Genomic DNA, 14,057 nt, shown 5'->3' with positions numbered 1-14,057 from the left:
GGCAAATGTCATCATCTGACAATGTGTTCAAATCGTCCTCTTTTATTTCAGCAAGATCTTTGAATCTCAAAACAGCAATTACTGCACACTGCATTTCAAAAATCCATGAAATCATGTCATAATTACTGTTCCATCTAGTGGGCATATCAGCTATAAGCTTATGATCCAGTAGACCCAGCAATTCAGCCTGGCTTCTCATTTTATCTGCTGCACTTGTACTTCAGCAGAAGAATCCAACTATTCGATGAATCCTGCTGAGGAGAATCTCAATGCATCTGATCTTGAGACACTTTTGTGCAGGGAAATTAATTATATCTGCATAACACTTGATGTGAAAGTTGCATCCTAAAAGGGTCCCTGCCTTGTCCATGTATTATCTGATACAATAGGTAGTATGGGGATAGACTGTATTTCCCATTCTTTGAGGGGCTCATGAATCACAGCAGCTCTATTCTCACCTGTGTGCCCTTCATACATGGGCTGAGTTTGAAGAACATAGTTTATCAGCTTCCAATTTTTAACAATGTGAGTTGACATGACTGTCAGATATGATTCATTTGACCTCGACGTCCAGCTATCTGTTGTCAAGGCAACCTTCTCAGCATTAGGTCTTCTGTTACCAGTGCCTTGACTTGAGCATATATTTGAGGAATGATCACCTCTGCAAACTGCTTTCTACCTGGAACATTATATCGGGCACAAGTGTATGTAAAAGGTCACTAAACTTTTTCGAATCAACTATTCTGTATGGACGCATGTCCTTTATTATAAATCTGCACACTTTGTCAGTTATATGTAAAGCACAAGAAGAATGTGAGGGTTATTTTGTACCAATGAGCCCTGGTAAGGTTCTCTGGATTGGCTGCAATGTTTTAGCTTTAGAAAGATCAGAAGTATCTTCACATGACGAACTCGCATTAGCAGGGATCAATGATCTATTGTCTGTCATCTTGTAATTACCACATTTCCTGGGATGGTGCTTGTTCATGTGGTACACTAGATTAGTGGTTCCACCAGAAAACTTAACATGAGCTTCACATAGTGGGCACACAGCAATTGCCTCATCAATTTTCTCATCCCTTTTACTCTTTCTTAATGCAAAATGAGTCCATATGGCAGACCGCGCTTTTGAATTTTGAACCAGGTCGTACTCAGCCATGCTTGAAATACTTGTAGCTCATGGTCAATGTCAGTTAGTCATCAGTGTCAGCAAGGTGTTTATTTGTTGACAAAGAGAAGTTAAAGCTTCAAAAGGATGAAGATTCGCAGACATGTAACTTCCGATTACCCATGCTGCAACTGTTCAGGAAACAAAATAGAAATGTTACTGAAGCTAATTACCAGAGGTAAAGGTATGGAATTCAATAGGTCATTGTCAATCAGAAACTATTATAAGTAGTGAAATATGGCTAATGTTAATTTATAATAATAATAGAGTTCGGTTGCTACTTGTTATCAAAATTTACGTCAATATTACACTATATCGATAGAAGAAAGTTATATTGTGATTATTGTATCATCGGTTTAATACCACAATATACCGGTATTTGATATTATCACACACCCCTAGTAGAAACCACTTTGCTTTGAGATGAAGTGAGGGGCAAAGCCATTAGTCACAATGCAGAATGTTTTCACTACACAAGTTGTTGTTGTTGTGTAGGGTTTAATGCCATTTTTCAGTACAAGATAGACTATATATGGTGGCCAGTATAAATATTGGAGGAAGAATCTGGATAATCCCAGAGAGAACCACCAACTCACGAGAAGCTACTAGCATGCTTTCTCACATACCCACATTGTCCAAACCAGAGACTCGAACCTATGCAGGCAGAGATGAGATGGCAATGATCCCTAACTTGAGCACTTTAGACCACTTGGCCACCTGGGACCCCCCACTACCCAAGTAAAATATTTCCTTACATTTACTTAAAATGCAGAATTTGTTTTTTTATGGTAAAAATCATCTATTTTCTTGGATTTCTTTTTTCTCCATTCTTTGCCTATGTGAGTATTACAACATAGATAAAGTTTCAAATTTTTCATTAATGTTAGAACAGTGACTTTTAACAACTTAGCTGATACAAGTATTGCTTCAGATTGTGTATTTTGACAAATTAATGACTTTTTTTACATGAAAATAACTAGATTTGTACTTTTGTTAAGACAGACTGCTCCAGTGGCCTAAGTGGTTACAGCGTCCACCTAGAATGTGGGCTCAAACTCCAGCCAAGTCATACCAAAGACTTATAAAAATGGTACTAGCAGCTGCGTTGCTACATGCTCAGGATTAAGAGGTTAGTGTTAGGACTGATTGGCCTGGTGTCAGGATGATGTGACTGGGTGGGACATCATGCTCTATGTCTACAGCATGATGTCCCAGTGCTAGACTTCACTATAAACTGCCATACAGCAGACATGGTAGCAATATGAAAAAAACATTGTTAAAGGTACATTAAAAAACCAAATCACACACACACACACACACACACTTGTTAGGACATTCTTGTGTGGATTGATACAGTGAACACTGTTGGATGGGGGTTCTGTGTAAACATTTTATCTCACAGACTTCAAAGTTTAACACATTTGAATAAATGATTTTAATGATTTTGAGTTTACCTGTAAGCATTTTGGTTTTTTATTTTGTTATTTAAGCATTCAGATATGGATTGCCATCTTGGTTGGTAACAGATGTTACACACAAAGTTTGATTGTCACTTAGTTTTTATTTGCAATCAAGACTTATCTATCTCCATTTTGCTCCATTTTTTTCAAACATGATTATGATTGCGTTGAGAGTTATAATAGTTACTTTAATAATTATATTTTTGTATATAATCATGAGTTTCTCTCTGAAAATTTTTAACTTTTATTATTGAGTTTAGCAGGTATATGATACTCTATAGTATAACTATATATCAGGTCATGTAAGTTCACTGTTTTATTTATGTGGAATTTCTTTTAAAAACTTTAATACATGGTGCCATGCCAGCATTTTATTGGTTTGAGTTCCTTTTTAGGCATTTTTTGATAGCACATTCTCATTAATTACATAAATGTATAATTGATGGTCTTCAGTCTTGATATATTTTAAGACATGTTCATCAGAAGGGAAGGATACAGAAGGAGCATAAGAAGGAAAATGAAATATGTCTAAATACTGAAATACAAGACTGAATAATGTGCATAAGGGCAGGTATAGAGTAGTTCCAAAAGTAATATCACCACTGTGTCTTTTGTGGGCTTAATTTTCAGCACATGATAGGCTATGCATGGTGACAAGTATATCTAGTGGAGGAAAAATTCTTGAAGACCCTGAGAAGGATCACTGACCTACAGGAAGCTACTGGAAAGCTTTCTCACCTACCCATGTTGGCCAAGACTAGGACTTGAACCCATGCGGACAGAAATAAGGTGTCAGTGATCTCTAAGGCAAGTGCCTTGGAACTCTCTACCACCATGGGTCCCATTACCTCTGTAGCAATAAAAGTGATATCACTGGTGATTTTAATTTTTTTCCACTGGTACATGCAGTATGTCATTATGAAATATATAATAAATGTATATAAAGTTCAAGGTTGATCTACACCACTGATACATGCAGTATGTTGTTATGAAATATATAAAAAGTGCATATAAAGTTCAAGGTTGATTGTGTACACTGATACATGCTGTATGTCATTATGAAACATATAATAAATGTATATTATAATAAATTTATATAAAGTTCTAGGTTATCGTGTACACTGACCTCTAAATAGTAATCACCTATTCCTTGTAACTACATTAAGCCATTTTCCTCAGTGGCTGATACACATGATTTCAAAGTAACCACAGATATATGCCCTTTGTGCCGCTCCTCACCCTGGGGTCAGAATTGAAATCCCACCTCATTCCATTCAGATTCACAAATATAAAGTTGAATGTCTGTGTTAAGATTAATTTATATATATGAGAACTGCCTTCTGTAGAATGATGTTTTTTAACCCAGGGACCTTGCCCTTTAAATGTCCACTTCATCATCATCATCTTCCATAATTGTATCCCTCAGAAATGAGTATAATCACAATACCAGTTGAGCTTAAAAACTATAGCTGTATAGATACTTGCTATTAACTGAAATGCATATAAGCCACTGATGTTGACCCCAAGGCCATCCTTGTCATGAACGACTTAGCCAAGAGGCTTAATCTTGGGGATGCGGTTTGGGGGGGGGGAATTGAGAATGCATGATGATATGTGTTTTACAAATACATAATTCAAGTTCATTTTTGAGCAAGAGGTAATTTGAAGAAAACAGATTTAGTATTTAGGAGTAGAAGACTATCAAAATCAATATCTTCAACTGTATAAGCCAAACAAGCCGTGGAAAATCCCCAGTTCCTCTTCTTAACACACTGCTGCCTTTCCAGAAACGTTTTTTAAACAGTAATGCTTGCTCTATCCCCACCATGCTAATTAAAAGAGGTTGTGCTGTATTAATACTTGCATCTGATGTTAAATTTTATGTTTTCAGATCTCCCATAAACCCAAAAGTCTTTCTCATGTAGAGGCAGCATCACTACCATATGTAGCTGTGACCACATGGACTGCCCTCTGTCTTGTGGGACAACTTACACAGAAAAGTGCACAAAATCAAAGGTAGTATATGGGAAAAGAAAGTTTGTTTTAAATTGAGTTAATATATCTGAAACAATTGAGCTAAAAAAAATAGTTGCTCACACCTAAAACCAAAATTAATAGGTAGGGCTGCATTATAATCCTTCATTATTTATAATGATTTTGTTCACCATTCATAATCCTTCATTATTCATAATGACATTAGTCATAATCTTTCATTATTTTTAATGGAATTAGTCATCGTTCATAATCCTTCATTATTTGTATTTATTTATAATGACTTAGTAGTCACCAGTCATAATCCATCTCTATGTAGTCACTGGCTTTAGTCACTATTCATACTCCTTCACTATTTAACAATTGGCTTTAGTCACCATTCATAATCCTGCACTATTTAATAATTGGCTTTAGTCACCATTCATAATCATTCATTATTTATAATGGTTTTAGTCATCATTCATAATCATTCACTATTTAATAATTGGCTTTAGCCACCATTCATAATCCTTCACTGTTTAGTCACTGACTTTAGTCACATTCATAATCCTTCACTATTTAGTCACTAGCTTTAGTCACCATTCATAATCGTTCACTATTTAATAATTGGCTTTAGTCACCATTCATAATCCTTCACTATTTAGTCACTGACTTTAGTCACATTCATAATCCTTCACTATCACTGGTCAACAGTGAAATCATTACTGACTTGAAAAGGCCCTAATCTGTAGTATTTTGGTGTGCCGAACACGAATATAACCGTGAAAAATTTGTATTGGCTCTCGTTTTGAAGATATTCATATACCTCATTTTCTATGTTTCACTGTGTAAATTTCTCCAGTAGGACTGCAGCAACATCCGGAATAATGATGTAACATTGCATAATACCATCATGCTCACATCATCCACAGTTGATTGCATCATTTTCTGATGCAATGCAATACTAATGCCATGCGGCTGCTGAAGTAAGTTGACGTCAGCAGTGTACTATACATGTGTAGGCCTATTATACTAATGCCAGGCGGCTGCTGAAGCTGACGTAAGCAGTGTACTATATAAAGCCCAATCAGATAGGTTCAGCATTTAAAATATTTTAGACGTTGTGCGAGACAGTTCAAGCTACTGTTACATAAAACTTATTATTTTATCCATTTACGTACAATAAAGAACAGTAATGCCTCGAAAGTGTGTTAATACCGCGGACAATTTTTGCTATATTTGTGGGGAAGTGACATTTGCCAACCAGAAGAAAAGTATCAATTCTCAAGTGAAGAAGGCATATCATCTTTACTTCGGATGCAAGGTTGGTGACCAAGACAAGCCTTGGGCTCCGCATATATGCTGTGCTACATGTACAACACAGCTTTCACAGTGGTTGAATTGCAAAAGGTCATCAATGCCGTTTGCAGTCCCAATGGTGTGGAGAGAGCCAAGCAACCACCTAAATGACTGTTACTTCTGCTTGGTTCCTCCTCTTTCCGGCGGAATAACGAAGCGAAAGAAGTCGAGAATAGTCTACCCAAACATTCCGTCTGCATTGAGACCAGTTCCACATGGTGAGGGACTTCCTATTCCAGAACCTCCAGCAGAATATTCTCTTGATTCATCTGACGAAGACAAAGGTAAGTCGACCTGTTCTTCTCCTGGTCCATCAGCATGCAGTGATCCAGATTTTCACTGTGGTGCATCATCAACCCCACACAGAATAACACAGGAAGAACTAAATGACCTGATTCGTGATTTGGACTTATCAAAGAACAAGGCAGAATTGCTAGGATCAAGACTCCAACAATGGAATCTTCTAGAAGAAGATGTCACAATTACCGCATATCGAAAGCGCCACCAGCAATTGGAGCCTTTCTTCAGAAAGGAAAGTAATCTGATATTCTGTTCCGATATTGAGGGCCTCATGAATGCTTTAAAAATCACTCATGACCCACAAGAATGGAGACTATCTGTGGACTCTTCGAAACTGAGTCTCAAGGCTGTGCTTTTGCACAATGGAAACATTCTTCCATCTATTCCAGTAGCGTATGCTGTCCACATGAAAGAGACATACGATAACTTAAGGCAGCTACTGAATTCCATTGAGTATAACAAGTACAGCTGGCACCTCTGTGGTGATTTGAAGGTAGTTGCCCTTTTAATGGGACTGCAGCAAGGATATACAAAATACATGTGTTTCTTATGCGAGTGGGATAGCCGAGCAAGGGAAATGCACTACATGAGGAAGGAATGGACTCACAGGCAGAATGTAGCCATTGGAGAGAAGAATATCCAACACCCAGCTCTGGTTGAGGCTCAGAAAATCTTGCTACCACCCCTTCACATCAAACTAGGTTTGATGAAGAACTTCGTGAAAGCCATTGACCGGACTTTGCCAGCATTCCGATACCTGCATGAAAAATTCCCTCGACTCAGCGAAGCAAAGATTAAAGAGGGAGTTTTTGTGGGTCCTCAGATTCGAGAGCTTTTCAAAGATGACCGGTTCAACAACTTGCTGGAAGGTGACGCGAAACAAGCATGGAATGCTTTTCGCCTAGTTTCTACAAACTTCCTCGGAAATGTTAGGGCAGAAAACTATAAGGAACTAGTAGAAGACATGTTGATGAAGTATAAGAAACTTGGCTGCAATATGTCTCTAAAGATTCACTTCCTTCATTCCCATTTGGATTTCTTTCCTAGCAACTGTGGTATTGTTAGTGATGAACACGGCGAACGTTTTCATCAAGATATCGCAACAATGGAACAAAGATACCAGGGAAAATGGTCCACTACAATGCTGGCTGACTACTGCTGGACACTCCTCAGAGATGCTCCCGAACAGCTGTACAAGAGACAGGCGAAGAAATCTAAGATGTAGTCAATGACTTGATTTTTTATAGGTAGGCTATTACAGTTGACCTTTTACTATTGGAATGCATTTCGTTATGTAAACATTAATTTCTTGCAGATTACAAAAAAACTAGAGCCAATTTTGCAATTTGACTGTCATATTCGTGTTCAGCACATAAAAATTGATAAGAATTGACTAATTTTATTTCAGTAACATGACTTTTGTAAAAATTTGTTGTCCAGTGTATTTAGTCACTGACTTTAGTCACATTCATAATCCTTCACTATTTAGTCACTGACTTTAGTCACATTCATAATCCTTCACTATTTAGTCACTGACTTTAGTCACATTCATAATCCTTCACTATTTAGTCACTGACTTTAGTCACATTCATAATCCTTCACTATTTAGTCACTGACTTTAGTCACTATTCATAATCCTTCACTATTTAGTCACTGGCTTTAGTCACCATTCAGACTGTTTGAAGAATTTTGGCAAATTTTTTTATGTAGGACAGCTGATATCAAAGGTAAACCCACCTGCCACTTTTCAAATAATTGTTAAGATTGACCCCCTTGGGTTGATTAAAACAAAATTCCTTATTTGATAAGTTGATTTGAATATTCAAACTTTGTATAGTATTGTGGAGCTAACTTCCATTGATCTTACTGTTGCTGTATAGTTGTAGAAGACTAACCAAACGTTTGTCATCCAGAACTTGCTGACATTGAAATAAGTTGAATATTAGTATCAAGTATGTTGAAAAGTGGGGAAACTTATTTTGTTACTGAGGGCATTGTTGTAATATGACCATATCAGTTAAATTTTACATTGGATGTAATGGAGTATCACCCAGTAAGAGAAAATTTTACAATATTTTGTAACTTTTCCATTAAGATTTATAAAACAGTTTACCATTTCTATACACAGTTTACAGAATGGAATGATACCATTTCTATACACAGTTTACAGAATGGAATGATACCATTTCTATACAGTTTACAGAATGGAATGATACCATTTCTTTACACAGTTTACAGAATGGAATGATACCATTTCTATACACAGTTTACAGAATGGAATGATACCATTTCTATACACAGTTTACAGAATGGAATGATACCATTTCTATACACAGTTTACAGAATGGAATGATACCATTTCTTTACACAGTTTACAGAATGGAATGATACCATTTCTATACACAGTGTACAGAATGGAATGATATCATTTCTTTACACAGTTCACAGAATGGAATGATACCATTTCTATACACAGTTTACAGAATGGAATGATACCATTTCTATACACAGTGTACAGAATGGAATGATACCATTTCTTTACACAGTTTACAGAATGGAATGATACCATTTCTTTACACAGTTTACAGAATGGAATGATACCATTTCTATACACAGTTTACAGAATGGAATGATACCATTTCTTTACACAGTTTACAGAATGGAATGATACCATTTCTATACACAGTTTACAGAATGGAATGATACCATTTCTATACACAGTTTACAGAATGGAATGATACCATTTCTATACACAGTTTACAGAATGGAATGATACCATTTCTTTACACAGTTTACAGAATGGAATGATACCATTTCTATACACAGTGTACAGAATGGAATGATATCATTTCTTTACACAGTTCACAGAATGGAATGATACCATTTCTATACACAGTTTACAGAATGGAATGATACCATTTCTATACACAGTGTACAGAATGGAATGATACCATTTCTTTACACAGTTTACAGAATGGAATGATACCATTTCTTTACACAGTTTACAGAATGGAATGATACCATTTCTATACACAGTTTACAGAATGGAATGATACCATTTCTTTACACAGTTTACAGAATGGAATGATACCATTTCTATACACAGTGTACAGAATGGAATGATACCATTTCTATACACAGTTTACAGAATGGAATGATACCATTTCTATACACAGTTTACAGAATGGAATGATACCATTTCTTTACACAGTTTACAGAATGGAATGATACCATTTCTATACACAGTTTACAGAATGGAATGATACCATTTCTATACACATTTTACAGAATGGACTGATAACATTTCTTTACACAGTTTACAGAATGGAATGATACCATTTCTATACACAGTTTACAGAATGGACTGATACCATTTCTATACACAGTTTACAGAATGGAATGATACCATTTCTTTACACAGTTTACAGAATGGAATGATACCATTTCTATACACAGTGTACAGAATGGAATGATACCATTTCTATACACAGTGTACAGAATGGAATGATACCATTTCTATACACAGTTTACAGAATGGAATGATACCATTTCTATACACAGTTTACAGAATGGAATGATACCATTTCTATACACAGTTTACAGAATGGAATGATACCATTTCTTTACACAGTTTACAGAATGGAATGATACCATTTCTTTACACAGTGTACAGAATGGAATGATACCATTTCTATAACCAGTTTACAGAACGGAATGATACCATTTCTATACACAGTTTACAGAATGGAATGATACCATTTCTATACACAGTGTACAGAATGGACTGATACCATTTCTTTACACAGTTTACAGAATGGAATGATACCATTTCTTTACACAGTTTACAGAATGGAATGATACCATTTCTATACACAGTGTACAGAATGGAATGATACCATTTCTATACACAGTGTACAGAATGGAATGATACCATTTCTATACACAGTTTACAGAATGGAATGATGCCATTTCTATACGCAGTTTACAGAATGGAATGATACCATTTCTATACACAGTTTACAGAATGGAATGATACCATTTCTATACACAGTGTACAGAATGGAATGATACCATTTCTATACACAGTTTACAGAATGGAATGATACCATTTCTATACACAGTTTACATAATGGAATGATACCATTTCTATACACATTTTACAGAATGGACTGATAACATTTCTTTACACAGTTTACAGAATGGAATGATACCATTTCTATACACATTTTACAGAATGGACTGATAACATTTCTTTACACAGTTTACAGAATGGAATGATACCATTTCTATACACAGTTTACAGAATGGAATGATACCATTTCTATACACAGTTTACAGAATGGAATGATACCATTTCTATACACAGTTTACAGAATGGAATGATACCATTTCTATACACATTTTACAGAATGGACTGATAACATTTCTATACACAGTGTACAGAATGGAATGATACCATTTCTTTACACAGTTTACAGAATGGAATGATACCATTTCTTTACACAGTGTACAGAATGGAATGATACCATTTCTATACACAGTTTACAGAATGGAATGATACCATTTCTATACACAGTGTACAGAATGGAATGATACCATTTCTTTACACAGTTTACAGAATGGAATGATACCATTTCTTTACACAGTTTACAGAATGGAATGATACCATTTCTATACACAGTGTACAGAATGGAATGATACCATTTCTTTACACAGTTTACAGAATGGAATGATACCATTTCTTTACACAGTTTACAGAATGGAATGATACCATTTCTATACACAGTGTACAGAATGGAATGATACCATTTCTATACACAGTTTACAGAATGGAATGATACCATTTCTATACACAGTTTACAGAATGGAATGATACCATTTCTATACACAGTTTACAGAATGGAATGATACCATTTCTATACAGTTTAAAGAAAGTTTGTTGGTTGCTATGCTTGAAGTAAACCTGTAGCAATCTCTTTATGCAAAACATGATATACCTTGAGATGTTTCAGAATATTTTCCTAATTAACCCAAGCAGATGTATTCTGATGAATCATTTCTTTTCAAAAACGAATAGCATGAGGCAAATATTTGCTTCAATACTGCTATGAATGACCACATTGCGAAACAGGTATAAACACTATTGATTTTTATTTAGTCCTTTGTAACCATGTCTGCAGGCAGAGTGTAGATTGATCTTTATTTAGTCCATTGTAACCATGGCTGCAGGCAGAGTGTAGACTGATCATTATTTAGTCCATTCTAACCATGTCAGCAGACAGAGTTTAGATTGATCTATATTTAGTCCATTGTAACCACGTATGCAGGCAGAATGTAGACTGATCATTATTTATTCATTTGTAACCATGGCTGCAGGCAGTGTACACTGATCTTTATTTAGTCCTTTGTAACTATGGCTGCAGGAAGAGTTTAGACTGATCATTATTTAGTCCAATATAACCATGTCTGCAGGCAGAGTGTAGTCTGATCTTTGTTTAGTCCATTGTAACCATGTCAGCAGATAGAGTTTAGATTGATCTATATTTAGTTCATTGTAACCACGTCTGCAGGCAGAATGTAGACTGATCATTATTTAGTCCTTTGTAACCATGGCTGCAGGCAGTGTAAACTGATCTTTATTTAGTCCATTGTAACCATGTCAGCAGACAGAGTTTAGATTGCTCTATATTTAGTCCATTGTAACCACATCTGCAGGCAGAGTATAGTCTGATCTTTCTTTAGTCCATTGTAACCTGGGCTGCAGGCAGAATGTAGACTGATCTTTATTTAGTCCATTGTAACCATGTCTGCAGGCAGAATGTAGACTGATCTTTATTTAGTCCATTGTAACCATGTCTGCAGGCAGAATGTAGACTGATCTTTATTTAGTCCATTGTAACCATGTCTGCAGGCAGAATGTAGACTGATCTTTATTTAGTCCATCATAACCCTGGCTGCAGGCAGAGTGTAGATTGATCTTTATTTAGTCCATTGTAACCATGGCTGCAGGCAGAATGTAGACTGATCTTTATTTAGTCCATTGTAACCATGTCAGCAGACAGAGTTTAGACTGATCATTATTTAGTCCATTGTAACCACGTCTGCTGGCCGAGTGTAGACTGATCTTTATTTAGTCCATTGTAACCATGGCTGCAGGCAGAATGCAGACTGATCTTTATTTAGTCCATTGTAACCATGGCTGCAGGCAGAGTTTAGATTGATATATATTTAGTCCATTGTAACCCTGGCTGCAGGCAGAGTGTAGATTGATCTTTATTTAGTCCATTGTAATCCAGGCTGCAGGCAGAGTGTAGATTGATCTATATTTAGTCCGTTGTAACCATGTCTGCAGGCAGAATGTAGACTGCTCTTTATTTAGTCCATTGTAACCCTGGCTGCAGGCAGAGTGTAGATTGATCTTTATTTAGTCCATTGTAACCCTGGCTGCAGGCAGAATGTAGATTGATCTTTATTTAGTCCATTGTAACCATGTCTGCAGGCAGAATGTAGACTGATCTTTATTTAGTCCATTGTAACCACGTCTGCTGGCCAAGTGTAGACTGATCTTTATTTAGTCCTTTGTAACCCTGGCTGCAGGTAGAGTGTAGTCTGATCTTTGTTTAGTCCATTGTAACCATGTCAGCAGACAGAGTTTTTGATTAATCTATATTTAGTCCATTGTAACCATGTCTGCAGACAGAATGTAGACTGATCTTTATTTAGTCCATTGTAACCATGGCTGCAGGCAGAATGTAGACTGATCTTTATTTAGTCCATTGTAACCCTGGCAGCAGGCAGAGTGTAGATTGATCTTTATTTAGTCCATTGTAACCATGGCTGCAGGCAGAATGTAGACTGATCTTTATTTAGTCCATTGTAACTATGGCTGCAGGCAGAGTTTAGATTGATCTATATTTAGTCCATTGTAACCATGACTGCAGGCAGAATGTAGATTGATCTTTATTTAGTACATGTAACCATGTCTGCAGGCCGAGCGTAGACTGATCTTTATTTAGTCCTCAATAACCATGTCTGCAGGTATAGATTAATCTGAACTCATATGATCAAAAAGCAGTTGAATCTGGCTACTGGTCTCCTTCAACCTACAGGTAGCATCATGGTGTACTGACTTAAAGCCAAACTAAAGTACATGTTACTGACTGCCATTATAGTGCCGAAGTCATGTAAATTCCCATTTGGATTAACATTTCTTCCTTTAGAGAAAACACAGATGTACATAGTTCAGAGGTTTGCATTGCTTCTTTATCTGTTGTGAAAACCCAGCACAGTGCCAGTAATGTCATAATGAGAGATATTCCAGTGTGGCTTTCACTGTAGCAAGTCGAATGCATCATCTGTAAGTGGACTTAAAATATAAAGCCTGTTGTGAATGAGATCTTTGTCTCCCATTGATTACTAGCAATTTCTGGTTGAGTTGAATCAGTGTAAAAGTTTATATTTTTGTTGCTTAATTGATGTTAAAGATCTTAAAACCCATCTTTTCATCAAAGTGTGCAGGTTAAATACTTTGTTTATGGGTTTAAACTATTTATATCACAAGTGAATTAACCTTTATGTTTTGTCTCAAAATATTTTTTTCTGCTTCTGGTTGAGTTAATTCTGTCTTTCAATGTAACTGTATACAAGGCTCAATCAGAACCATTCTATTATTGCAACTATCTCAGATATTTTAGCATCAAATATAAATGTGAATGTTTTATGATAGGTGTATATTTTTATTTCTTTGTTAAATTATTTGAAGCTGAATACATGCAATACATGAAAATGAACTTTGAATA

At 36.0% G+C, this 14,057-nt stretch overlaps 1 protein-coding gene across 7 annotated transcripts in view; it reads left to right on the top strand.

The window, feature by feature from the left end:
* Window positions 1-14,057, top strand: part of LOC149792263 (NAD(P)H oxidoreductase RTN4IP1, mitochondrial-like) — a 58,674-nt gene that overhangs the window by 11,747 nt on the left and 32,870 nt on the right. For all 7 annotated transcript variants that reach the window (XM_089970797.1, XM_089970798.1, XM_089970800.1 and 4 more), the window contains one exon: window positions 4,520-4,644. In XM_089970797.1, the coding sequence (XP_089826923.1) occupies window positions 4,520-4,644 (125 nt within the window). The remainder of the gene's footprint in view (window positions 1-4,519; window positions 4,645-14,057) is intronic.

The sequence above is a fragment of the Sinohyriopsis cumingii genome, chromosome 9 (genome assembly GCF_028554795.1).
Source record: "Sinohyriopsis cumingii isolate HCF-2022 chromosome 9, ASM2855479v2, whole genome shotgun sequence".
NCBI lineage: Eukaryota > Metazoa > Mollusca > Bivalvia > Unionida > Unionidae > Sinohyriopsis > Sinohyriopsis cumingii.
Note: the sequence above shows the minus strand (reverse complement) of the source record. Positions and strands in the feature narration are given on the sequence as shown.